General features: G+C 41.2%; 2 protein-coding genes across 3 annotated transcripts; both read right to left on the bottom strand.

The window, feature by feature from the left end:
- Positions 1 to 943: 943 nt before the first annotated feature.
- On the bottom strand, positions 944 to 19,619 carry LOC104438472 (dnaJ homolog subfamily C GRV2). Of its 2 annotated transcripts, XM_010051630.3 has the most exons (22): positions 18,703 to 19,619; positions 17,401 to 17,634; positions 17,133 to 17,220; positions 16,835 to 17,043; positions 16,335 to 16,436; positions 16,202 to 16,264; positions 13,810 to 16,059; positions 12,946 to 13,308; positions 11,771 to 11,911; positions 10,256 to 10,648; positions 9,525 to 10,019; positions 8,778 to 9,001; positions 8,346 to 8,690; positions 5,051 to 5,345; positions 4,364 to 4,879; positions 3,926 to 4,271; positions 3,507 to 3,850; positions 2,968 to 3,432; positions 2,600 to 2,724; positions 2,062 to 2,185; positions 1,635 to 1,703; positions 944 to 1,474 (listed from the first exon to the last, which is right to left on the bottom strand). In XM_010051630.3, exons 1-22 carry the CDS (start codon positions 19,114 to 19,116, stop codon positions 1,250 to 1,252), a joined length of 7,830 nt encoding a protein of 2,609 aa, XP_010049932.2. In that variant the 5' UTR covers positions 19,117 to 19,619; the 3' UTR covers positions 944 to 1,249. The 2 variants fall into 2 exon arrangements, with proteins under 2 accessions (XP_010049932.2, XP_039164959.1); XM_039309025.1 differs by lacking the exons at positions 17,133 to 17,220; positions 17,401 to 17,634; positions 18,703 to 19,619 and having other exon boundaries at positions 16,335 to 16,446; positions 16,835 to 17,037.
- Positions 19,620 to 21,460: 1,841 nt separating this feature from the next.
- On the bottom strand, positions 21,461 to 23,607 carry LOC104438471 (glucan endo-1,3-beta-glucosidase 8). Its single transcript, XM_010051629.3, has 2 exons — positions 23,134 to 23,607; positions 21,461 to 22,703 (listed from the first exon to the last, which is right to left on the bottom strand). Exons 1-2 carry the CDS (start codon positions 23,424 to 23,426, stop codon positions 21,587 to 21,589), a joined length of 1,410 nt encoding a protein of 469 aa, XP_010049931.2. The 5' UTR covers positions 23,427 to 23,607; the 3' UTR covers positions 21,461 to 21,586.
- Between the last annotated feature and the right edge of the window lie 581 nt (positions 23,608 to 24,188).

The raw sequence follows: 24,188 nt of genomic DNA, 5'->3' as shown, positions 1-24,188 counted from the left end.
ATGATATAGATTTGGTTTTGGGGACTAGTGATTTTAACAAACATAATTAAAGAAAGTGGTTGTGTTCTAAAGCACCGGGCGAAATCTGGCGGCCGAACCATCCTTAAATATTCAAGGAAAGATACGTGACATTTCCACACGCCAGAAGTGTGCAAGCAAACGACCACATGGATGACTAGAGCACAAAAAAAAAACACCACAGATCAGCTCTATAGCACAAATAATTCTGCTCGTTTCAGAGGGGTTGGTTAGCCCTCACCTCATGAGAAAGACTGGTCGAGTCAAAAGTGGACTTGCCGAAATCGACGGTGCAATGAGATGGGTGGCTTCTCGTTTGGTGAAAAAGGACTCCTTGCCAATTAATGGGCAACCCGCAATTATATCACATCTGCTACCAAATTTCACTCTAACAACGCAAAGCAACTCAATCACGTGTTTTCTTATTGCTAAAGAAAACGATCGATCGCATATTTAAAGACAATCAATAGAGGTGTAGCTGCAGCAAGCAAAGCATCATACAAGCCATCCAACAGTTATATTATAACCAAAATGTGAACGTATATCAAGTCACCAATGAAGGCAATTCTCCCTTTCCACCGTCAGGCAAAGATTTGTTCGCCTGGATTTATGACAAGTCGAAAGTAACTTTTTGCTCTCTCCCGCCCAGAAAAATATGAATGAATTATATACTAAATATCGATATAAGATCATTATGATTTTAAGAGTATCGAGTATTTTAAAATTCGAATGCTGTGAGATATGGAAAAAAGTTGCAAGTAAAAAGTAAAAATTACTCCAAACAGACTCTTAACCTCTCTAAAATCGCTCTAAAGCTTCCAATAATTGGATGAGGCATGCCTTAATTCAAAGACCACGCACCATGCAGGCGTGCATGTGCTGTGTACAAACGGAGTTGCAAGATGAACATGTTGCAAAAGACAGGTAGAATATAAAATTGACTAAATACTTTGATCAAGAAATATTTTTACAGTGTATATACACAAGATCAACTCAGCTATTTAAGAAAATAAGGGAAAAAAAAAAGGAAAAAGGAGAAATCGATATACAGAAAGATTCAAGCACCTTTTTACAGTAAAAAAAATGAAAAGCTTTCCTCATTCAAGATAAATAAAAAGAAAATCCGCATATGGCATGCCGTCGACCCCGAGATGGAGAGAAGAAAAAGAAGAAATAGGAAAGGATTGATCAAACTGTACAGTGTCCTACACTAAAGTACCGCAGAGTCTGGCTAGGAAACCTCTTGCTTCCCTTTAACTCTAAAAAAGTGTTGTTCTCCATTTATATCAGTTACCGCTGCACTTGGGGGTTTAGAAGCTTGTGGTGGGGGAGCAGGTAGTGCATAAGTAAGCTTGGATGAAGAATGCTCAATTAGACCAGCAACTCCGGCAGCGGCAGATTGAGCATTTGAAGGGAGGAAAAGGTCATGTTTCTGATCTTTGTATGCGCTCCATACCTGAGCCAAATGAGTTAGAACCGAAATGAGTTAGAACCGAAACAGCCTGAGGAATGTCTTGACATTCCACACGATTTTTCTGAACAAATAAGCAACATTGTGAAGCAGCAAAACTATTGAACAGAAAACCCGAATATATGAGCAGGTCCCTCCCACTTACATCAGAGGAATCTAGTATTTCACGGACTCTGGTACAGTGGGCACCTTCCGTTGCGAATGCATGCAGTACCTGGATGGACACATGAGAATAACATATTTGAGAAATTTTAAGTACAAGACAGGATAACATGTATTGAGCAAAAATTAACACCTTCCCTCTATCCACTAAGGGGGAATCAGAATGAAACTAAATTTTGGAACATTAAAGCCCCCCAAAAAAATACAATGGTCAGAACTTGGAAGGAAAAAAAATCACATGGGCGGTGGAAAGACTCATAACCATAGCCGTCGTATAGGCATAAATGAGATCATGGAAATTAAATGAGCAGCAGCTCGTTTATGATAAGCCTATGCTAATATTATGTTAAGTCTATGCTGCGGATTCCATCCAGACAGTACTTACATAGACAACAAATAATTACTCTTACCTCAATTGCCAGCACTCTACCGATAGATGCCTCAGATTCATTCCACTTCATTTGCGAGCAAAGACCATTTCTGCCTCCAGCTCTCCAGTCAAGAAGACCAAGAAGTACCTCCACAAGACCAACCCTGCAGACCCACAATTAATCTCTTCCTCAATAAGAAATGCAGAAGTGAAGCACTGATTGAACAAGCATGGTTTGAATGAGATGGCTAGATTCTTAAAGAAAAAAATAACGTGAAGTATCCGCGTAATCTAACTTAGAAAACATTCACAACTTTTGAATGAAAATACTGAGCAAATATAAATTTATCAAAAGAAACAGTTCCACAATTTCAGTCTCCCCTGACCAAAAAAAAAAGCAAAATTAAATTTCTTTGTCTGAAGACCAAATCACTGAATCAGAGATCCGACCCTATTGGTTTTCTTCCTCTTGCATAAAGCAGCTTTTAACAAGGCTAGATAATGGGGAAGCAACTGAGTTGACACATGGACAAGGAGGACTTGCAATTTTATATTATAGAACAAAGCACTAAACTTACTTGAGTCCTTGTGCAACAAGCGCATCCCTGGCCCTATTTCCAGCACCAACAACACGCTTTAATGTCTCAAGTGCTAATATGCTTCCCCCTTGCCATCCTATGGCTTTCATTAGAAGAGGAACAACCTGGGAAACAGACATTGCAGAATGTTAATTAAAAACTCAGGAAACCTCATCGACCACAGGATCTAACCTGAGGATTTCAAACACAACAAAAGACTTATCGATATTTCCATGTTGATTACCTACACAAGATTTGTATGCGAAATACCATTAAGGCCTCACAGAAATACAGACTGCCAGTTTTCTTTAAAAATGAAAAAAAAATAGAATTCCATGAAAAAGTTGCAACAGGATTAAAAAAAATACCTGAGGTGATCCAACACTAGTCGCTGCCATTGCTTCTGCACAAGTAGTACTAGATGCAAGTTGATGTAGAACGCGTAAGCAACTAAGACGTACACGCTCTTGAGGAGTTTGAGTAGGTTGGGCAGACCCATCCTCAGATTCCTCTGTTCTCTCTGTGGTACTTCCAGTGTTCAATCCTGCTGATGACATTGTTTCTCGTCTCCCCTCATAGGCAACTGCAGCAACAAGCTTTGGCACGTATCCAAGATAACCAACGTGATCTGCTAGTGCAGGGTGAACTCGCAGTAAGGAAACCAAAGCAGCTGACAACAGCATCGGAAGCTCAGGGTCCACAGCTTGTGCATCGTAATGTGTGGCTGCAATTGATGACAAGTACTGATCGAGCAGTCCTTCCAAAAATCTCTTTGGGTTCCTAAGGGGAAACTTGGGATCTTTCAGGAAAAGCCTAACATATATTCCACCCACCTGCAGAACCCTGTGTTAGTCCAAAGACTAATGTGAGATGTCTTAACAGAAGACAAGAAAACAGCGATGCATACCTGGGGCTCATCTCTCATTTCCTGCTGGGCAGGTGTCTGTTCAGGCACATCCCAATCAATCATGCGTCCTTTCATCTGTTCACGATAAAGGTCTGATGCCATGGTCGCTATTTGAGCTGATAAAGAAGTGGCCATTGCGGGTGTCCATACAAGTTCTGGCGTCTCTGTAGTCTGTTCAAGCACTGACACCACAGCCTCACCCGGTCCATCCCTAACAACTGATACAAGGCCATCTGGGAGAAATCTCCCTAGGGTAATAGCAACTCGAGGACCATGCATTGGCTGCCCAAGGAGCTTTCCCAACAGAGAGGCTGCTGACGCTCTTTGCTGCAATGGGATCTCTTCTGCAATACCCCTAAATTATCATTAAAGGGTTTTAGTGAAGAAATCCAAAGAAATAACCTGATGAGGATAGCTACCTTGTCTAGGCAAAAGAAGCTCAAGAATATAGACCACTCCACCATGCTTGGCAGCTGCCCATGCAAGTTCTGGTGTGCTTGCCAATGCATAAAGAACATGTAGAGCCCCCTCGCGGCATTTAGGGGAGGCATGAAGCATCTGAAATAATAGAAGGATGCTAGAGACATCTGCCACCATGGCCTCTAAGCAGGGGGCATAAGTAGTCAATAGTGACAATACACTCAAGCAAAGCTGAGGGATGTCGCTTTCAGATACTTCAGGCACAGAAAAGCACTCAAAGATCGGCACGAGCTTTTCTTTTGAAGAAAGTATCGATGCTAGATTAGGATTGCTTGTGAGCAGATTCTGAAGGGGGAAAAAAAACTTAGATCAGTCAAAGATACAGTATATGCTACCTGTTTAGGGTTTATCACAAAGGTGTGGGAAAAAGAAACTACCTGAAGCGAGATTAATCCAAACCCAAGATTCTTGACTAGGGGAAATTCTTCCTTCTCTGCTACATGCCCCTCAGATACTACTGCAGATTCAGGGGGCACATGTTGCCCATCACCTAATCCATCAGTCTTGTCACCTTGAGACTCGTGTGTTTCAGGCACCAGTTCACTCTGGTTACCATCAGTCTTGTCACCTTGAGACTCATGTGATTCAGGCACCAGTTCACTCTGGTTACCATTACTCGGAAGATATGTATCTACAGGATATTTGTTGTGCACAACAGATGATATAAACTCTACTAAAGCAACACAGAATGCTTCTGGCTCACTAATCTCAGAATCCGGTTGGTCATTGTACACTCTCAAATACACTTGGCCAACATAGAGTTCTTTTGATAGCGCTTTATAAGCAAACCCATGCGATTCCTTCAGATCATATGTACCATCTGGTCCTTGGGCTGCACGTTGTTCATCCACAAACTTCAGTAATTCTGCTCGGGTCGATGAATTCCATATGATCTATAGCAATAAGCACAGATAAACAGGTTAGATGACTTCAACAACTAATGACTAAACAAGAAGCAGATACTTCCCATCGTTTTAATAAATTGTGAAAATTTAACATGTAACTGCTCTGACTATAAATGCCTTTTCATTAGCATGTTAACTGCTAAAAAGTGAGTTACATACTTCTGGAGACTCGAGGTTTGAGTTCAAGCGGGATAGTAGATCTTTAGGGACATGATCTTTCAACAAGCTGGCAAGTTTAGGGGTAAGCAAAGCTCTGAGAGAATCAGCTGCATCTTGATTATAAGGTGTCGAGCTCCCATCAATACACAAACCACTAAGCTTGGATAAGGCCTGGGCTGCTCGCAGAGCATGTGAATTCTTAGCAATTTGAACACTAGCACCAACACCAGGTGACTCATTGGCACCAGATTCCTCTGCAGTTGAGTCATACTGAAGCAACAAGGGCACAAGGTACCTAAGAGCAGAATGGAGATTAGTACAGGGTAAGCAAAATGATGTTGGTACAGCTGCGTGTTCTCCCCCAACACCATCAACAAGTGGCAGAGCTGGAAAGGAAAAATAAATATAAGCACTAACATGCTATTAAAGTCAAAGCAAATCTTCTTTGATTACTTCCACAAGAAAGAAATCCCTTTTAGTATGAGAAATGTAACTTTTAGGGGGAACATAGATTTATTGTTTATAGAATAGTGTATGTTTGTTTGGTACAATGTACATTGGTGCACATAACTTGTAAATTTTGTTGCTTTAAATATAATTAACCATGATTGTGGTTCAGATTACTGTAACAGCATAATCAGTCATGCTCGACTGATACGGTAGATCAAGATTGTGAATACTCTTCTATTTTCATGTTGTCATTTCCTTGCATTGTCATCTCTATATCTTTTGACTAAAATCATCTTTATGGAGGAACAATAGATATGTCCACATACCTAAACTATACGATCCATCTCCTTTATTATTTGGGTTAATACCATCAAACCGGTATACCCGTGACAAATTTACCTCAAACTAAATTTTTTACCATCAAAATCTCCAAACCGGTATACCTGTGATAAATTTACCCAAAACTAATTTTTTTGGGCACCAAAAACCCAAAACTGGTACATTTCTGACAAATTTACCCTCGATTAATTTCCATTAAATTGGATTAATACACAAAAAATCATAGAAACAAATGGAGGGTAAAACTCCCAACCGGTACACTCGTCAATTGCCACATGTTATCTAACTCAATAATTTGACGGTAAAACTTAACGTAAACTATTAGAGGGCAAATTTATCACAAATATATTAGTTTGAGGCATTTCATGTTATTAACCCTTATAATTTTACAATGTCAACAAAATCAAAAAATTATATAGGAATCAATACACGATATATTTAATTAAAGAAGAAGTTGTGACCAATGATTTTGACGAGACTTATCGTGTGTTCTCTAAATAAAAGAAGAGTCCAAGCTCTTTCGGTGTGCGCACAAGAATCCCAAACCATGTAGAGGTCATCTACCTAAAATTCATCACCAACACAACACTGTCAAATCAGAAGCACTCAATACTTTCGTCTCTAGGTGCTAATTAGGATTTACTGACAGATTGTTCCCCTCTCTTACTAGGTTTCAAGGGTTCTCTTTTATTAGTATTTTGAATTGAAGACCACTCCCCCGCTTTCATTGCTCCTGCCATGGCACAACAGAACCTTCAATTCTAATTTCCCTTCTGAGGCTCTTTCTTAGATTCAAACTAGAATTGTTAATTCAATTTTTTGTGCCATAGGATGCGGTGTCACAATGATATGTTGTCATAGGTCCAAAACAACCATTACACATGAATGTGTCACCACTTCGGAACCCAAATACAACAAACTTACTTATGGGATTATATGACATGGCAAATCTAAGTATGCAATCTTAATTAACATACTTAATCAAAAAAAGATATTAGTTCTATACATAAATGGGTACAAATGGGTTTAGACATATATGATCATGTTATAGACAACATATCACTATGATAAATTAACCCAAACACGCTTAACTACAAATTTTGCATGTGCCTTGTAATCAACTAGTGTGAAAAACTAACCCAAATCGACATTGGTAACACATGCCAAGACTGCATAAAAGTTGTTCTCAGATCACTTCAAGGGATTGCCCTAATCACAAGATCTAGATGTACATTGGCAACAATATGAAGCTTAGAGACCCCCTCAAACACTAATCTATCAAGAGGAAAATGTCCCCAGGCCCCAACCCCCGCCCCCAAACAAAAAAGAAGAAGAAGAAGCTAGCATATATCTCACTTCAATGTAAACTAACCAATTTCATGTGAAGGCACAATGAAGCATTACAACAAGCAACAGCTCAGAAGCAACCAGGAGTGACCAATGCATTATTTTGGGAAACAACTCGGACTGGCTTTTGCTTTCTGGTTTGGCTCAATTTGATTCAAGTCACAACAATATTGGCTCCTCCCAAAATTCTTGCTCCAGTTGGTTTTCTGGCACACACCTAGATGCAACTCTTGTCTAACTTATACAAAATCCAGAGACAATTTGGATTGGCTTTGGCTCTAAAGTTTGGCGCAATTTGATTCAAGTCACAACAATAGTTGCTCATCCCAAAGCTCTTGCACCAGTTGGTTTTCTGGCACACGCCAGTATGCAACTCTTGTCTAACTTATACAAGATTCAGAGACAAAGAGGGCCTTTATATCTCAGCAAATATACACAGGTCTGCACAGGGTACGGACAACATCCTGGAAAGAAATGATTAAGAAACTGACAGAGTCCTTTAATATTTATGTCTAACAAAGACGCTGCTAGTCCTTTGTTTTTGTAAGTTTGGAAGACAATGTAAACAAAAAATTCTCCAATCAGCAATAGTATCTTCCAACGAAGAAATTAAGCAGAATCTTTATACTGCAAGGCTGATTAGAAGAAAACAATAACTTCTGAAGGAAGTAGTCTATACTACTAATCAGGAACAACCAATATGATTTCATTTTTGTATGCACTGTCAGTATATTCTTCAACTATCAAATCATGCTCCATTTTTGCTTCAACTTTGGGGAAGTTGAAAAAAGGTACATGGAAAAGTAACGGAGGGAGTTGTAACTACATAAGCAGTCTTTTATGATACAAATGATCCAACATAATTTGAAATCAATCTATATGGACGACATCTTCTCTAAAGTTATTTTCTATAAGGGCCAACATATTAATAACATTTTGTTTAATCTTCAAAAAACCATCAGTTAAAGCCAAACCTCATGAATCATACCCAGCCAAGGGCCTAAATCTTTATTATCCTAAGCTATTCCAGTAACGTGACAAAACCAAGCTGCTTATCCAAATAACTGATGCAGACATGCTAGCAAACAATGGTATGGATTGACCATTGACTGAATGACACAAAAGAAAAAAATTGGATGAGATGAAAAATTTAACTTACCACAACACACCAGCGTTCAACAAAGCATTTTGCAACTCTGAGGATACACAGACATGGGCAATAGTCTGCAAGGAAGCATCCACGGCCCCAGGTACAAGCTCAAGTTCAGTGCAGTGCACAATGTCGTCGACTAAACCAGAAAACTCAAGCATCTCTACCCTGGCACTTTCAAACCGGCTTAAGACAGCAAATGTCCGCATCACATTAGTCACAATAATTGCAGATGGTTCACTTGCCGGAGTAGTTGGCTGAACAACACCCATGCATCGACATAAAAGATTCGCAAGGAGCTGTATCCCATCATCCCTCACGAGCTCTTCACCATTCAGAGAAGATGATGCACACCTAGAATGGGGACAAAGATGAGGCTAGACATGCATCAGATATGTTTGAGACAACAAAAGAAAAATCGTTAACACCAAAGAAGCTTACGTTAGCCACAGAAGCTCTGATGCAGCAACAAGAAGAGGTGCTCTTTCTGAAGATAGGAAATTGTTGTCATCTTTGTCCACAGTCACAGCGTTCAGCAACATTGGATAGCCAGCATATTTAAAAGGCTCGAGCACATCCCCATAACGTCGGTACAAAATACACTGTCCTTTCAGTAGAAGCAACAACCTCCAAGTCTGGGGACCTTGCAACCCTTGAATTGTGGCCTAAAATTACCAGTCATCTAGTGTTCAGAAGATGTTTGACATGTGAAGAAATACAATTAACTAATTTCAAGTATAAATGTCCCCCAATGCGAACCATTTAAAGTAATTTTTACACCGTGACTTGACCTCTCGAAAATTTAACTCATCATAATTATTTTCAAAACTAACAATCCCATTTGTATCATACACTTCGAATGCATTTTCTCTTATCTAATACACTTTATGATGATGATGCTAAATTTCACTTGTCCATGTAGTCTGTTAAGTCACTATGTCATAATGGGCAAATATACAATATGGCATGTAAATTTCTTGCCAATCGTCATTACCTACTACAGAACACTAAAGCTTTGAAATTACTATAATTCTACAAGATAAGATGTGGAAAAGTTTCACAATCCAAAAGACAGTAGGTCAGGTGAGAAAGCAATTAACTTTACAAATCTGAAATAATGAAAAACTCAGATTCATGGGCCAATTAGACCAGCGCTGATTCTCAGTCATTATTGAGTAATTAACCCACCTGGAGACGTTCGTAAGCTTTTTGCACAGCAAGAAACTTCTCTCTTCCTTCAGGATTTTTATCAGGGTGATATTTCATTGCAAGCTTCCTATATTGTCTCTTCAGCTTTTCTTCATCAATGTTCTCAATTTGCTTGGAGATACTGGCTGTCTCCTCAAATGTATCGATAGAAACGTTCTTGGCAACTTCATCACTTGATATATCTTCTGGGGAAATCTCCAGAATTTTGCAAGCTTCTTCTTCTGAAAGATCCATAGGTCTTCTTGTTAGCTCTTCACGCCACATTACAAGTAGGGACTGCAGGAATTCGACATGTTCTACTATTGGCCAATTAGGGAATCGGATCTCATCACACAAGTTACGAAGGTAATATCGGTGACACCACATCTCATCTCTTAGCTCTGGATATGTCACAGGTGGCATTGGAGCATATTCATATAAAGAATGACAGTGCTGAGACAATTTCTGGGGAAAATCACCAAGATGTTGCAAAACCTGGTGCAGAAAAAAGGGAAACATGAATGCAAGTCCGCTCCTCCCAGCAAAATCCTTTTTTTTTTCTGGTAGTCAAAGTGATTTATTGTCAATCCACTACAGAAGATTATATATTGCTATTAATGTGATAATAAGGAAAGTTGATGCCGGATTAGTTCCTATAAGGAAACTTTGTTTAAATGTAGGCAGATGTGCTCCCTGTGGGGAGGACTAGGAGAAACAATGCATCTTCCTACCTGGCGGATGAGATTTTCTGCTCGCATCTTGTGGGTCCATATAATCTCTGGAGTATCAGAATCAGAAACCATTGCTGCTGCAAATGCAGCAGGACCACTCCGCTCCAACACATATAGCAATGACTCTGGAAGGAGCCCACCAAGGACACTCCGTTTTGCCAGTGGCAAAGACGAAGAAACTGCCGCTTCTTCACCTCCATGAAATGCTTGATGGACATGAGTGACTGAGAAGAGGTGTGCAATTGAAAGAAGATTAGATCCAGGGTATGCAAGGGCAAAATAAAAGGCGCCAGTGCTATATAGCCGAATCATAGCTTTGGGATTTCTCGTAACAATAGCCTTCAGCAATGCCGCAGCACTCTCCACAATACTTGGTTCACCAGAAAGCATTGCCTGATTTTATAGCCGAGCAAAAGAGAGGCAATTTTAGTATTTAATTGCAACAGTCATTGTGTCAAGATATAAGAATTTTGCATCAAAACCTCCCCCAACCCCCCAAGTTCTCTTTTCTTTCCCGTTGAAAGAAAGGAGAGTCCAAAAACATACCTCCCAAACAGAATATATACGATCATAAGCCATCTCTTATGTACAACAAGATTCATGTACTCATGTCAACTGTAAAAGAAATGGTCAACCCTCAGTATTCACATGATGAACCCACTCACAGGGCACTAATCAGGGCTGAACGAGAAGAACAGTGAACTAAATCTGTTGCCCAGCAAAAATTGCGGTACCACCAGTGTGATGATTCTTAACAATACCAACTTAACGTGAACTTACAATTTTGAAATTTGAACCTTCTGAAAATGACATGCTAAAAACATCAGGATGAACAAAAATTGTATAAAAAAAAACTATGGAGCAGTTAACTGTTCAAACATCAGTTCCCAAGAAACCTTGTAGACCAGTGGCATTCAAATCAATCTTGCATTGTTTCTGACAATCAGACACAATATTTCAGCATCCCCACTTTAGGTAGTTGAATCCCAGGCCAGAGATGACATGTCCAACCAGGCTCATGCACCAGGTTAAAGAAAAGCTTAATGTATCGGGAAAAAAAAAAAAGGATTATTTGCACTTGGTGTTGTGTGGAATTGAACCTATCTTGTGTGCTAATCCACACACAGATTGCCCATTCCTTACCTACCATGCCAAGGTTGGAAAGTAATAACTTTTTAAAATTATGGCCCTGCATTAGCACATGCCTACCAGATTGTTATGTATCATGTCAACCAGAAATTTAATTTGTTTCTCAGCAGACTATTGGTTTTTGAAACTGAAAGTCCAAGCCAATTGAAAAGATATTTCCATAGGAAATCAGAGAGAATTGTATCTGTGGATGGTATTTCCAAATGAAAGCCAGATAGAACTGGTTTTAAGTTGGCTGAAACTTTACAAGGAGCTATCCACCACCCAAACAAACCTAGGTAAACACTTGTATACTCATCAAGTCCATCTCAATAAAGAAAACCACAATGTCATTAGTGAGCAATTTTTGAAGGTATCTTATTGCACCTGTGCAATGTGCGGGAGGCAGCGCTGACTTGACAGGATTCCTTTCACTCTGGGAGTTGGAGTGACTAATTCTCCAGCATCATCTATATCAGAATGAGCAGACACCATGCTGTGCAATATGGACAATGCTGCCTCCCCTATCTGTACAAGTAACCAATCCATCAGAACACCATGTAACTAGCAGGGAAGGATAAAACAAAAATCACACGAAGGAGTTGTTTAGGAATAACTGAAGTCCATCCATTCTCATCGGTTTCCAAAATAACATGAGACTAAACAAACTGGCAATATGCGACTCGACTGGGACAATAATTGAGAAACAATAAGGACTTCTACCTCAAAATTTAGGGGAAAAAGGGGAACACCTGGTGCATTGTTTATTTGAGATGATACTTAGTAGCAATTAAACTCCAAGTTTTTTTCTTTTTATTCGTAACTCCAAGGATAGATGTATTCATCAAATGCACATGGGAGATAGTTAAAGAAACTTCCTTTACTATAAGGGAATGTGTGGTAGATAACCAATAAACTAACAAGGAAATCATCTTCTATTATTGATTTAGAGAAGTTGGAACAATGTTTTACAAAAAATTTAATAAACAAATAAAAGGATAGACAACTAAGGTCTACTCTAAGCTTGTAAAGTGGACTGAACTTTGGGAAAAAAAAGAAAAAAGGAAAGCTGTTGGCATCGCTTTCTGTTTGCCATCATATATTCAATTTTCCCAAGAGGTTAACAAACATCTTAGTCTCTAATTCTTTACTCATTGAGACACTTTAAAGTTATACATGACAATAAAGTAAAATTTAAGGCAATTTAAAAAAAGAAAAAAAAAAAGAAGGTAATAGCATGACCAATATCATAGCTTCTCAATGTTCATTCCCAGATTTATTTCACAGGCTTTCCAGTTTTAGACTCAAACGGTCAAAACAATTTTGATAATGGTGCAAATTCTTTAGACTCACTTCTCAAGAAAATAAAAAAAAATTCCAAGCTATGTAAAAGAAATTTATTAGCTAGAAAGAACTTTGATCAAACTTGATAGCATTGCAACTACCAAAATTAAGGTTAATATTCATTAGATCTGTTGCAATTGTGACAGCAACCAACAGAATTATCAGGGGGAAAAAATGTATCCACTGCAATCAGAAATTCTTGCTAATTGGTATATTACCTGTGCTGGCGTGAGCACTGGAACCCGAATAGCTAAAGCCCATCGCAGTTCGCGAATATCACGCAGTCTTTTCCAGTCAACCATCCCAGAAGCCCAACACCTAGTCGTCCAATCAATTGTTTTCTTTGACCAAAACCTTCTAATTGCATCTTTCTCCACAGGTCCAACTTGTACACCATCTTTATCAGTAAACATCCATTCCTTCAGTGGTTCCATAAATGCAGTAGCAGCTATCAGGTTTGACTGCAGAGGGATCGCTGTCCTTTCTGATGCTTCATGAACTGCTGTCAACAGATCAACAGCCAACACAGACCCACCAACCAAGACAGAAGCCTCAACATTTGATAAATCCTTCATTAGAACCTGCATGTGAATTTATCTTGAATAAAAAATGTGAAGCAAACGAAAAACTCACATTAAATTAAGCAATTACTCTGATTATCTATCGTAATGGCAGGAAAAGCTTTCTTCAGGCATAAAAGCCATGTAGATATAGAGATCTATCCATTTTCATACTCATATCTGCTATTCACTAGTAAAGTCGTTTTCAACTAGATTCAAGTTGATCAATCAGTAGTAGACACTGCACAAAGAAGAGAAAGGGAGTAGGAAGAGGTTGATGAATAGGATGGAATAAATTCCAGCAGTCACAAGAGTGACAAGTGTGTCCCCCCCAACCAACCGAGAAAAGAAAAAGAGAGGAATGCCAGATTGAAATGGAATATCAATTAAGAAATAATAGCACCCGACAGGATCAGGACATAATTGGCTCAAAATTGTAGATATCCAAACATATTTCCCACTCTCCTGAGCCCCACACTGAGAGAGAGAGAGAGAGAGAGAGACTCAGCTTGTCCTTAGTACCTTCAGTAGCAGAAGAAGGCGGTGCCTCAATGCTCTATCATCAGTTCTGTCTAAGAGAACAGTAACATGGGCTGTGCCCTCAAAAGGACCTATTGTTTTGTGATGCTGCTCATAAACAATTGCCATCGCCCTAGCACAAAGCTCTCTAACTGAAGAGCCGCCGCCTCCTCCAAAGCCATCCAATCTTCCCATGTCACACCAATCATCAGATGAACCCAATTCATCAGGAATAGCACCATCAACAGTAAGTCCTATGTCTGCATCACATAAGAACCTATGATACAGAGCCCTAAAGAAAGCAACAGGGTCACGCAGAGGAAAATCTTGTGCCCTGCCATTGGTGCTGCTGTCAAGCAGCAATCGTAAATAATATTGACCCACGCAAACTTCCTTAGATAAGCTAGGATAACTAACTAAGAACTCAGAATAATTCCATGATATTTGAGGTACACTCTCTTGCCCTGTCAAAAGTTCTATTGTTGCACCTCCTGGAACAATATCTTCTGTGCGTTCTTTCTCAACGTCCAATTTGTGAACTTCAGCCTGCAAAGCCTCCCTCAACTCCTGCCTAGTTCGCTCATTCCATATTAAATCCGCACGATTGTGATCCAGACTAAAAGCTCGCCAAAACTCAGGCCAATTGCAAAGTAGCCTCCCAGATCCCACAGGAGTATTCTCCACTACAACCTGAGCAGGAGCTGGAAGGCCATTGTCCTGGTAACCAACAGTGTTAGGATCAGAATCAATTGTGCTTGGCTCAGTTGGTTCTGATGCATCGGGTGGATTTGGTGATTGTACATTAGCTGAAGTAGCAAAAGATGGAGGATCATGAGGAGCAACCCCATTGGAGGTCATATCCCCATTCAAATTTTCAACTGTACGAGAAGAAGGGGGATTAGTGCCAGAAGCCTGTCCAAAAGCAGGATCAAGAGCTGATCGTTGATAGCTATCGGCCCCTCTAAAACCACCAGCATTAGTCTGCCTCACCCTATCGCCTCCTTCAAAATTGTTAGTTGATGGTTGCAGATGTTCTTGCAATCTGTTTCCAACATGACCTTTCCTCTGCTGAAGAAGACGTCTGCGCCTTCTACTCAAGACAGATACTTCTTGGTGTGCATCTTCTGAGAGAGACCCTGCAGTTCTTGTACGCAAATAAGCAACCAGTCCTGGAGGCAAAACTCTAGATAACAAATCAAGAGCCGGTTGATATGAATCCGCCCAAAGAGCAACAAGCTGCCGACTAACTTCGCGGCGTTCCCCAGCAGGAAGAAAAAAAGCATGCAAGAGATGCCTCAGTAGAGCACCATCACGGAGAGCAGCATCCCGCATGGACTCAGCGGCAATGGCATCTTCTTCTGCAATTGTTCGCATTATTACAGCAACAGTTTCCCTGATGCTCTCAGCAGGGTGCCCAAACAAGGCAAACAACCGCCGACGTAAACCAGCAACCTGACGTAACAACTCAACAAAAACTGTGTATTGAGTAGTTTCACTGTGTGGCTCGCATATCATGGCCTCTAAAATTTCAACAACTGCCATGGACAATAAGGGGGATACTGACATAGGCTTAAGTCTGTTAGCAAGAATAATAATATAATCATGATTTGCAAACAACACCGACTTAGTGTGCATAATTGTGGCATGCTGCTCTCCCTTAGAATCTGTCATAGTATTTGAATCTCCAGGACCACCACCAATAAGTCCAGCAACAAGCCCTGCAGATTCAGCAGCAATAGCCTCTGACCCATTTCTAAGCAAACCCATTATTCTCCCTACAGCAGCAGGAAAGGACATCACATGTGAAGCTGCATTCCTTGAAGCCAATATTCGACGCAAACATGTGACAAAGCCAACAACTGTTGCAGCTGCTTTAGGAGAAGGCGCCGGAAGAGGAGGGGACTCAGGAGGAAAGTTGGGAGTTGCTGGAAGCATAGTTATTAAGGCCATTAAAGTAACTTCGGGTACTTCTATAGTAGGAGGCACGCCACCATATGGTATACATGCATTGAACTCTCTAATTCTGCGCCACAGCTTAGCTCTTGAACCAGGAATAGAACCAGCTTCTGCCACAGCATCTTTGGCAGATGCTGCTAAGTGTTTTAAGTGCATTGACGCGCTTTCCATATCAGCAACATGACGCTGTTGTCCAGTTAGAGATTGATGCAGTGATATGTGCACCCTTCCACAAGGCGGATCAAGACGGTGACCAGGCATCGTCAGCCTTGGTAGCACAGGTACCGCACACTGACCCTGCACCAGTACAGTAAAACCATTGGAGTGTCCACAACTAACAGAATTAACTCACTCTAACTATAATGTCCAAGGAAAAAAGCATGGCAACAAGTTTTGTTCCATCCATGAAAATGTCCAATTTGGAAAAGGATCCACTTACTTCAGTTTGCAGGACATCACGAACTGTAGCAAGTAAGCTATCACGAGATGTGCTGGCATAAACCTAAGAGAGCAACACCCTTTAAAAATTGGCCCAAAGACAAAAGAAAATTCAAATACAATGATTTGCTTACATGTACAGGGCATCCATCATTAAATTCAATCGCAAAGATCTGGGGCTCTTCCGCAAACCGAACAAGAGAGCTTACTGCAGATAACGGCCTAACAATAACAGCCTGCACAAATCTAAGGATGATTTTTAACATTGATAAAATTATCACACTATGAGATGAGCAAATTTCCAAGTGTGCACCTGTGTATAATTACAGAAAAAGATACAGAATTTCAAACATGCATGTAATTGTATATGTAGATACGTGCACAATCACTTAAGGTAATAGTGTCCTACATGCATTTTCTGCAGCCATTTCCTATAATTCAATACAACTTCATTGCAGCCTCATATTAATAAAAAAATAAATTTACTTTGCTTTTTATGCTTTTTGAAAAAAATATGAATTTCTAGTCACAGTTCGTCACATTTCACTACCATCAATGTTGCCCTAGCTTCTATTTCAGAAAAATAAAAAGTAAAACAAGAGACATTGAAAAATTAATAAGACAATTAGCTTACTTCATAATTATCAGGGCGCCTCTCGACAATAGAAATCTTTGTAAGTATAAGTTGACGAGGTACAGAATCACCATGTTCTCCAATACCTCCTTTAGGACCAACACTGAAACCCTGTCCCGGAAAATTTAAAGTTCCATGCGCGGCAGTGCGCAACCTCATCACCAACCAACCCCCAAGAGGGGCTTCTTCCGCTCCAACAGGCTCTTTCCCTGCCATTTAAATTAGTCAAAATCAACTAAGAGATGAGGAGATAGCTCGGGGAAAAATAAAAACAGAATAAGAAGTTCAAAGGAGTTACTTCGTTGCTTTATATACTCAGCTACAGTAGGAGATTGAGAACTGTCCACAGATAAATATAACCCGACCATGGATTTCGCCGTTTTCGTCTGTTAACAGATATAGAGTGAAACAACAATGCATGAAATTACACTTCTCAGGAGAAACACGATAGCAAAGATGTGTAGACAATATACAGACAGGACTTAAAAGCATAAAAACAGTCAGAGATTACAGCAAGCCATTCTGACTAGAACTGAATGTATAGCTAGAGAAAGAGAACCCCATACCAAACTTGAGATGATAGCAGTGTCTGTAGTTCCTGAAGCAGCTTGGAAAGCCTTAGACTTCCTTCCATATAATGGACAAAGAATAAATCCGCTATGTCCACCATTTTTCTTTCCATAAACATCAGAGAGGAGAATAATTGCTGGAGAACCCATGTCTCTAAAATCCAAGCACCACCGAAGATCACCAGACTTCAGGTCAACGAGCTCAACCCCAACATAAGTCACTTTCAATTTCTGCAAACATGTTAAATTAATTTCTCTTAGGTGAAAGAGATTGTCATCAATTAACATTATAAACATGTGAGAATGAGGTCAAACTCACAACTTCTGAAAGTGATTCACCTTATCAGCATCAATCCCACCAATTTAAGCAAGCTTAATAATCCCCACAGGTAAAAAACATTTAGCAAGTAGGGACAACAGGCAAGATAGGTTGGGGCATAAAACCTCTCAGGTCTGGTAATGATGAACTATTCACAAGTCTAGTACCTAGTTCCGATGTTGTAGCTATGTACTCGATATTTCAGTTTTCCAACTACAAATGCCATACATACCATCTTATTCTTATTAGCTGAGAATTTAATATCTCAATTCATGGCTAATGAACTCTGTTGCGTCTTTACAATGGTCATCAATCCATTTCCATACTTAAGGTTATCAAGAAGAGGCCAGGGTTTTTGTCCACGCAAAACTTTTATGACCATATACCACGCATCTTAACCAGATTTATGACCATCCACCAAGCATCTTAACCGGAAAAGGAAAAAAGCCAGCAACGAGTACGAATGAAGCAGGGACCTCCATGCCTAAAGCTACGTCTCCCATACCCTACAAGCACCTATGACTAGTTAAGAAATCATAACTGATCCATGGCGAAATGTGCTGTGGCCTTCAACAGAAGAGAATAAAGCTTTAAATATTTCTCGACAAGCTTATCAAAGAGTTCTAAAAATATGACACACATTTCATACTCAAACCCTCTCCATCCAGGCAGGGTTCAGCTAATCGTGCACATTCCCACTCATCCCAGTTGCCCTCATTCCTCTTCCAGTGAGGACAGTCTCCATTGTAAAATTAGGAGTTTCTGCGAAAAGGACAGTGCCAATGGAGACAGACATAACCTAACAAGAACTAAAGCCCTCTCAAAATCACTTTTTCACACTGAAGCTTCACTTTGGCCAATCAGCCCATCGATCGCCAGGCAACGTAAAAATTTCCCAATCAGGTCTACAGACTGTCCTACACATGCCAAGCACACCAACATAGAAAAAAAAAAAGGGAAGACAAACAAGGTTAACTTACGAAGGGAACCCATTCCCCGTTTCTTCGCCGCAAATGCAAAACAGGGAACTCAGCCACCGGTCCAATCCTACTCCACCTGATCCTGTGCAATTCCGTCAATATACTCGCCCGGTACCGCGACGAAAACTTTATCCCCTTGAATTTCCCCTTGCCCTCGGTCCTCACGCTCAAGCTGAACTCGCTCGAGTTCTCGTCCCGGCCGAGCACCGGCAGCGCGCCGTCGTAGTCGTTCCCAACGTCGTAATAATTCGTCACCACGAGCGTGTTCGGATCCAGCGTGATGATCGCCCCGCTCGCTATGCAGAGGATCCGCTTGTAGCGGCCGCGCCACGAGTGCTTGACCACCATGTACCTGGCGAGGTACTCCGGCTCCTCGACCGGGACAGCGGAGCCGCCGTAATTCGAGGCGTCCATGGGGACGGGGACGGGGGCGGGGGCGCGGCCGCGGCGGCGGGGGCGGCGGAGGAGGAGGGGCGGGGCGGCGGTCGGGGGGTGGCGGTGGGCGGAGTCGAACTGCGGGAGGTAGGCTAGGGTGTGGTACTTGGGGGCATCGTTGCGGCGGGCGAAGAACCAGAGTCCCGAAGCGCCAGCCTGCGCCGATGCGGCTCGGTGAGGCTGCGACTGATGCGCCCCCAGTTCGGAAGATTTTCGGGGAAATCGCGCGGCGGCCGAGCCCGCTGGGCGGCGGGGGGAAGGGGAGGGGAGGGGAATCGGCGATCGGGATCCCCTGCCTAAACCCTAACGATCATGGAGGATCGATGGAGGAAGGCGGGGCGGAGATTCCCCGGCGAGCGGCGGCGGGCGGCGGCGATCGGGGCGGCGATCGGATTGGGCTGCGGTGCGGATCGAATTTTTTAGAGAGAGAAGGAGATTATAGAGAGAGGTGTTCGTTGGTGATGATTCCAGGACCTGACTGTCAACACCGGGGGAGCTGGCGAAGGGAGGAAGGTAAGCGTCACCTGTCGGTGACCTTATCTCGGTCCTTTTCCTTCCCCTTTTTATTCTTCAGTTACAAAAAAAAAAAAAAAAATACTAAAATTAGCTAAGGCATGATTTTGAGTTTTTTAAATTTTTTTTTTTTTATTTTTATTTTTCTGGTTCCGAACGAAGGAAAATATTATCGAAACCCAATCCATTGGCCCAATGGTAAAAAAGTCACGCCTCTTCTTTTCACAAGATCGGGCTTCAATTCATGTTAAAGATTGACCTTCAGACGACTTGAATGAATGACGGCAGTTCACTGATCTTGGACCATAGAATTATAAATGGAGTAGAGCATGTATGGTTTAGAGTATTTTATAATCGGGTAATGATTGAAGAGGGTCACCATAGATGGATCGTCGATTTTCATCCTTTTACTAATATAAAAGTTATCATCGGTCCATCCTATCATTGGATTGTCGTTGTGTTAAATGGAAAACCTTTTCTTAATAAAATTGTACCCAAGAAAATGTTGTATAATGTGCTCAAAGAAACAAAAATACGTATGTAGTATATTAGATGCTTGATATGTAGCGTAACTTTTCTTTTGTTATTATATAATCAAGATTTATTATGACATTTATAACGAAATAATGTTTATACTTAATGTGAAATAGCCATTTTTTATAATAAAAGAAAAATCAAATTCACAAAATTTTTTGATAATTTTTTTGTGCTAATTTTATTGAATTTTATTATATTTTAAATTTGGACAAGAATGTAAAAATGTGTCTTTTATTTATTATGAATGCAAACTAGGGTGTGCAAAATACCCGAAATCGCTTGGATCACTCGGACCGAACCGCCCGAACCGGCGATTCTTGAAGGGAACCGGTCCTGGTTCCCAGTTCCATGGGCGGATCCGCCCGCCCCCACCCGGACTGGACCGGAACCTTTTTAATATTAAAAAAAAATTACTAAAAGAAATCATAGATCTCATCTCACTTCCTTCGTCTTCGGCTCCTAATCTTATCACCATTTCGTTGCGTTTACTTCTCCCACCGTCCGCATCTCCACATACTTAAATTTAGTTTTTTTTTCTTTGACTTGCTTTGATGTCACGTAATCGTTATGTTGAAAACCAAAATTATTTCGCGTCAATATCGGTTCCATGAATCCACCCGAGAACCGGACCGGACCGACGGTCCGATTCTTGGGTAGATCCATACAACAAACGGGTGGACCTGGTTCCAATTTTCGGAACCGGTTCTTAGCGGGCGGTTTTCGGTTCTAGGTCGGGAACCGTCCATCCGGATCATGCACGCCCCTAATGCAAACAAACGTGCCCACGACTCGGGGATTATCCTCCTCGCTTTCACTCCTTTCCCATCCTTCCACTCAAGTTGTTAACTGTCGTTACGGAGGGGACCAATCATATCAAGTGAAACAAAGCATGTCACTCCTACTCAGATTTGTCATTATTTGACAGGCTAATTCAAATCCCATCTTCTCAATATCTACTCTCTTTTTTCGAGATTTGATTGTCATATGAAAAGATAATATGCAATAAAAATATTGTAGAGACTCGTTCCACGATTGGAGTTAAAATATAATTGAATTTCAACCGACAAAGCCTGTCATTTGCAGTGGGCTTTTTATGTCTAATAGATCAACCTAGTATTCATTGTCGTTGGGCCTTGTTTCCTTTTCGTTGTCACCTTGGTTTGTATGTTCCCATGTAACTTTCTTTAGAAGTTACGCAATCTTATATTTACCTAGCAAAAAAGAAAAATGAAAAGTATTGCTCCCGAGCGAGAGTTGAAAACAGAAAATGATGGACTCGAAGGATATTATCATTCCTTGGCAAAAATACTTAGATTTCTGACTATGCCAATACAAATAGCTGATGTTATTCCCCCTAGCATCTGTAGTAGCAAAACCTGACAACCTCCTAGCAGAAGGACTATAAAATTACCCAGAAAACCAGAAACCACAAATAGAATCTGAACGAAGTATGTAGCGATCCCTGGTTCCAGGACATCGAGTCTCCGGACGCTAACATCAACGGGAATTGGCATTCTTCCGTGGACGGGTCATTCTCAGTGACCTCGGCAAGACCCTGGAAATCGCAGGCCATGATACGTTGGTCATTCATCTGATAGTACCTGTTGAATGCATAGGAAGCATTGCCCTGCGAGCTCAGGTTGTTACAGGACGACCCATAACCCAGAGCAGTGCAGTCGGAAGATTTGCAAGCATAGTCTATGTTCTCTCCTAGGTCTGTTAGATCATTCAATTCGGGGTTCAAAATGCACCACCTCCGCGGCATGTAGGACACGCCCATGACTGGGACAAGGCGGGTGTCCTTCTCCGATCCTGACAAGTCCAGTTCATACTTTGGCTTCCCATCATACTCGAACAATCCCCAGTGCCGCTCGAAGTTCCCCGGATCTATGTTCTTTGTGTCCTCGTCGATTAGGCTGAAGAGGTACACGTCGATCACTCCTTTCCTTGCCGGCGTGCCGTCTCCACTCAAGGCATGCTTCAGCAGGCCCTGATTGAACCTCTGGGCATTTTTGATGTTTGCAAACTTGTCGCCATCAGTCGGCCACCCAATTTCTCCAACTAAGATCTCCATGTCAGAGTACCCTGCTTTAGTCAAGGCCGAGACGAGTATGTCGAAGTTCGCGTCAAACACATTTGTATACACCCGATCCCCATCTTTGACGGGCTCAGTCGTTCCGTCGAAGAAGGCAAAGTCAACAGGGAAATTTTGGTTTTGGTAGAGGCTGAGGAAGGGGTAGATGTTGACGGTGAAAGGCGAATCATTTATGTATAGGAAGTGAATAATTTCTATCGCTGCATCACGAACTTCAGGCCTGAAGTCACCGGAAGAAGGGTACTCGTTTGGGGGCGGCGAATAGTAGACATCGGCGTTGAACGGGACCGTAACTTTGACCTTGGAGCTTAGCCGGGCACGGTGGAGGGCCTCGTGAATGTTCCGGAGGGCTGGCAATACTTGTCGGACATACTTGTGATTGTAGCTTTGCAAGAAGGGCTCATTTCCTACAGCAATGTACCTGCAAGAATCAAAACCTTATGGGCCTAATTTCACTGCAATGAAATGTACATGACATGTCTCTTTTGACACAACCAAAAACAAAGAAAGTGAGCCTGAAGGATGGAAAGTGCGTGACCATTTGAAAGAGAATGCCAACTGCATGGGAGTAACTACCAGTTATGAATTTGTGATCAATTGGTTGTGAAATGATTGATGACTGCAACACTACAATTGCCTAACAACATCTTACCTAAATCATAATGAAAGAGAAGCAATTCATAAATGTGACAGGATATGACTCCGTATGTACTCAACTTCTCCGAGTAGATATCGGCAAGACAAGAAGTTTTTGAGTAGATAGAATCCAAATCAAAATGAAGCTTCAAAAAATTTTCTGCAGATGAGATAATGCAAACATCTTCATAAACCAAAGAACATGATCACTGAACTTGATATTAACTCCACCGGTGTATCGGTAACTGGTGACATTCGTGTCCACCCAAGAGGCAGCAAAACTTGGATCCACGCTCATAATCTCCAGCATGTAATTAGGAACGGCAAGCATCACTTCGATTTTGCTCCCAGCGAGAGCCCCCAGAATCTTCTCATCATATTCGAACAGTTTCAGCTTCTTGATGCCATTTTCTTTCAGCATTTTCACAACTTTCTCTGGCGGGAGCTGGTGGTTTGACTGCGTTCCCCAGTTCACTCCAACGCTTGACCCAATTGAGAACATGGTCATGAAGCAGAGAACTATTAGTCCAAGGGTCAGAAAGGATAATGAGATATTGATTCTGCCATTTTCTTTGGAGATTCTTCAGATGGGTCTCTCTGAATTTTCCTGAGGGAAAAAAAGGGGGAAAATCTTGAAAGAATCAAGAAAACAGCACAGCCCAAAAAACTATAAGGGGTGGAATGTGGAAGGAGAGGGTGGGGGAAGTTCTCCTGTTGGTGGAACTCCTGTATTTATAGCCATGAGGACTCTCTCTCTCTCTCTCTCTCTCTCTCTCTCTCTCTCTCTCAACACGGAGAGCTTTTGAGAATCTTAGTGGTGCGGGTTGATGCGCACTGGCGGTCTTGGCCTTTCCAAAAGGTAATGAGAAAAATATTCAGAGGTCCTTTGCTTAATACAGTTATTCGGTTTTGTTGCTAACATTCATGTTTAATCCATGAACCTCCTATAATGACAAGCACTAGAATCAAAGGACTACTGCGCTTCACATTGTGCTTTTTGTTGGAATTGCACCAAGACGTCCAAAAGTTCTAATTTGTAACTTTGGTGAGTGTCTCAAAACACTTAAAAAATTTCAAGATCATATAATCTTTTAAAGAAAAGATACAGAATGGATATGACGCGCATAAATTTTTGAAGATGATTTACCATTCATCTATCAAATAAATCTTCTTCTGCCAAACAATTAGTTTCCCCCATAGTGAGCTGTTCATGGTAAGTTTACAGTCTGTGTAGCTCACAGACGTTCAGTGATGGGTCATGCAAGTGACA

Source organism: Eucalyptus grandis, chromosome 3 (assembly GCF_016545825.1).
Source record: "Eucalyptus grandis isolate ANBG69807.140 chromosome 3, ASM1654582v1, whole genome shotgun sequence".
NCBI lineage: Eukaryota > Viridiplantae > Streptophyta > Magnoliopsida > Myrtales > Myrtaceae > Eucalyptus > Eucalyptus grandis.
This window is presented reverse-complemented; position numbering and strand designations above follow the sequence as displayed.

Bases quoted from the DNA above. Each gene is read 5' to 3' on its own strand.
- LOC104438472 (XM_010051630.3), bottom strand. From the start codon at position 19,116: ATGGACGCCTCGAATTACGGCGGCTCCGCTGTCCCGGTCGAGGAGCCG. The intron at 3,851-3,925 runs GTAGCTATCCTC...GGGGTATTGCAG, and splicing joins GCTTCTTTTGCCTAGACAAG to AAGAGATCCCATTGCAGCAA. The intron at 2,725-2,967 runs GTATTTTTTTTA...TCTGTTTCCCAG, and splicing joins CTAGTGTTGGATCACCTCAG to GTTGTTCCTCTTCTAATGAA.
- LOC104438471 (XM_010051629.3), bottom strand. From the start codon at position 23,426: ATGACCATGTTCTCAATTGGGTCAAGCGTTGGAGTGAACTGGGGAACG. The intron at 22,704-23,133 runs GTTCAGTGATCA...TGATTCTTGCAG, and splicing joins ACCGGTGGAGTTAATATCAA to GTACATTGCTGTAGGAAATG.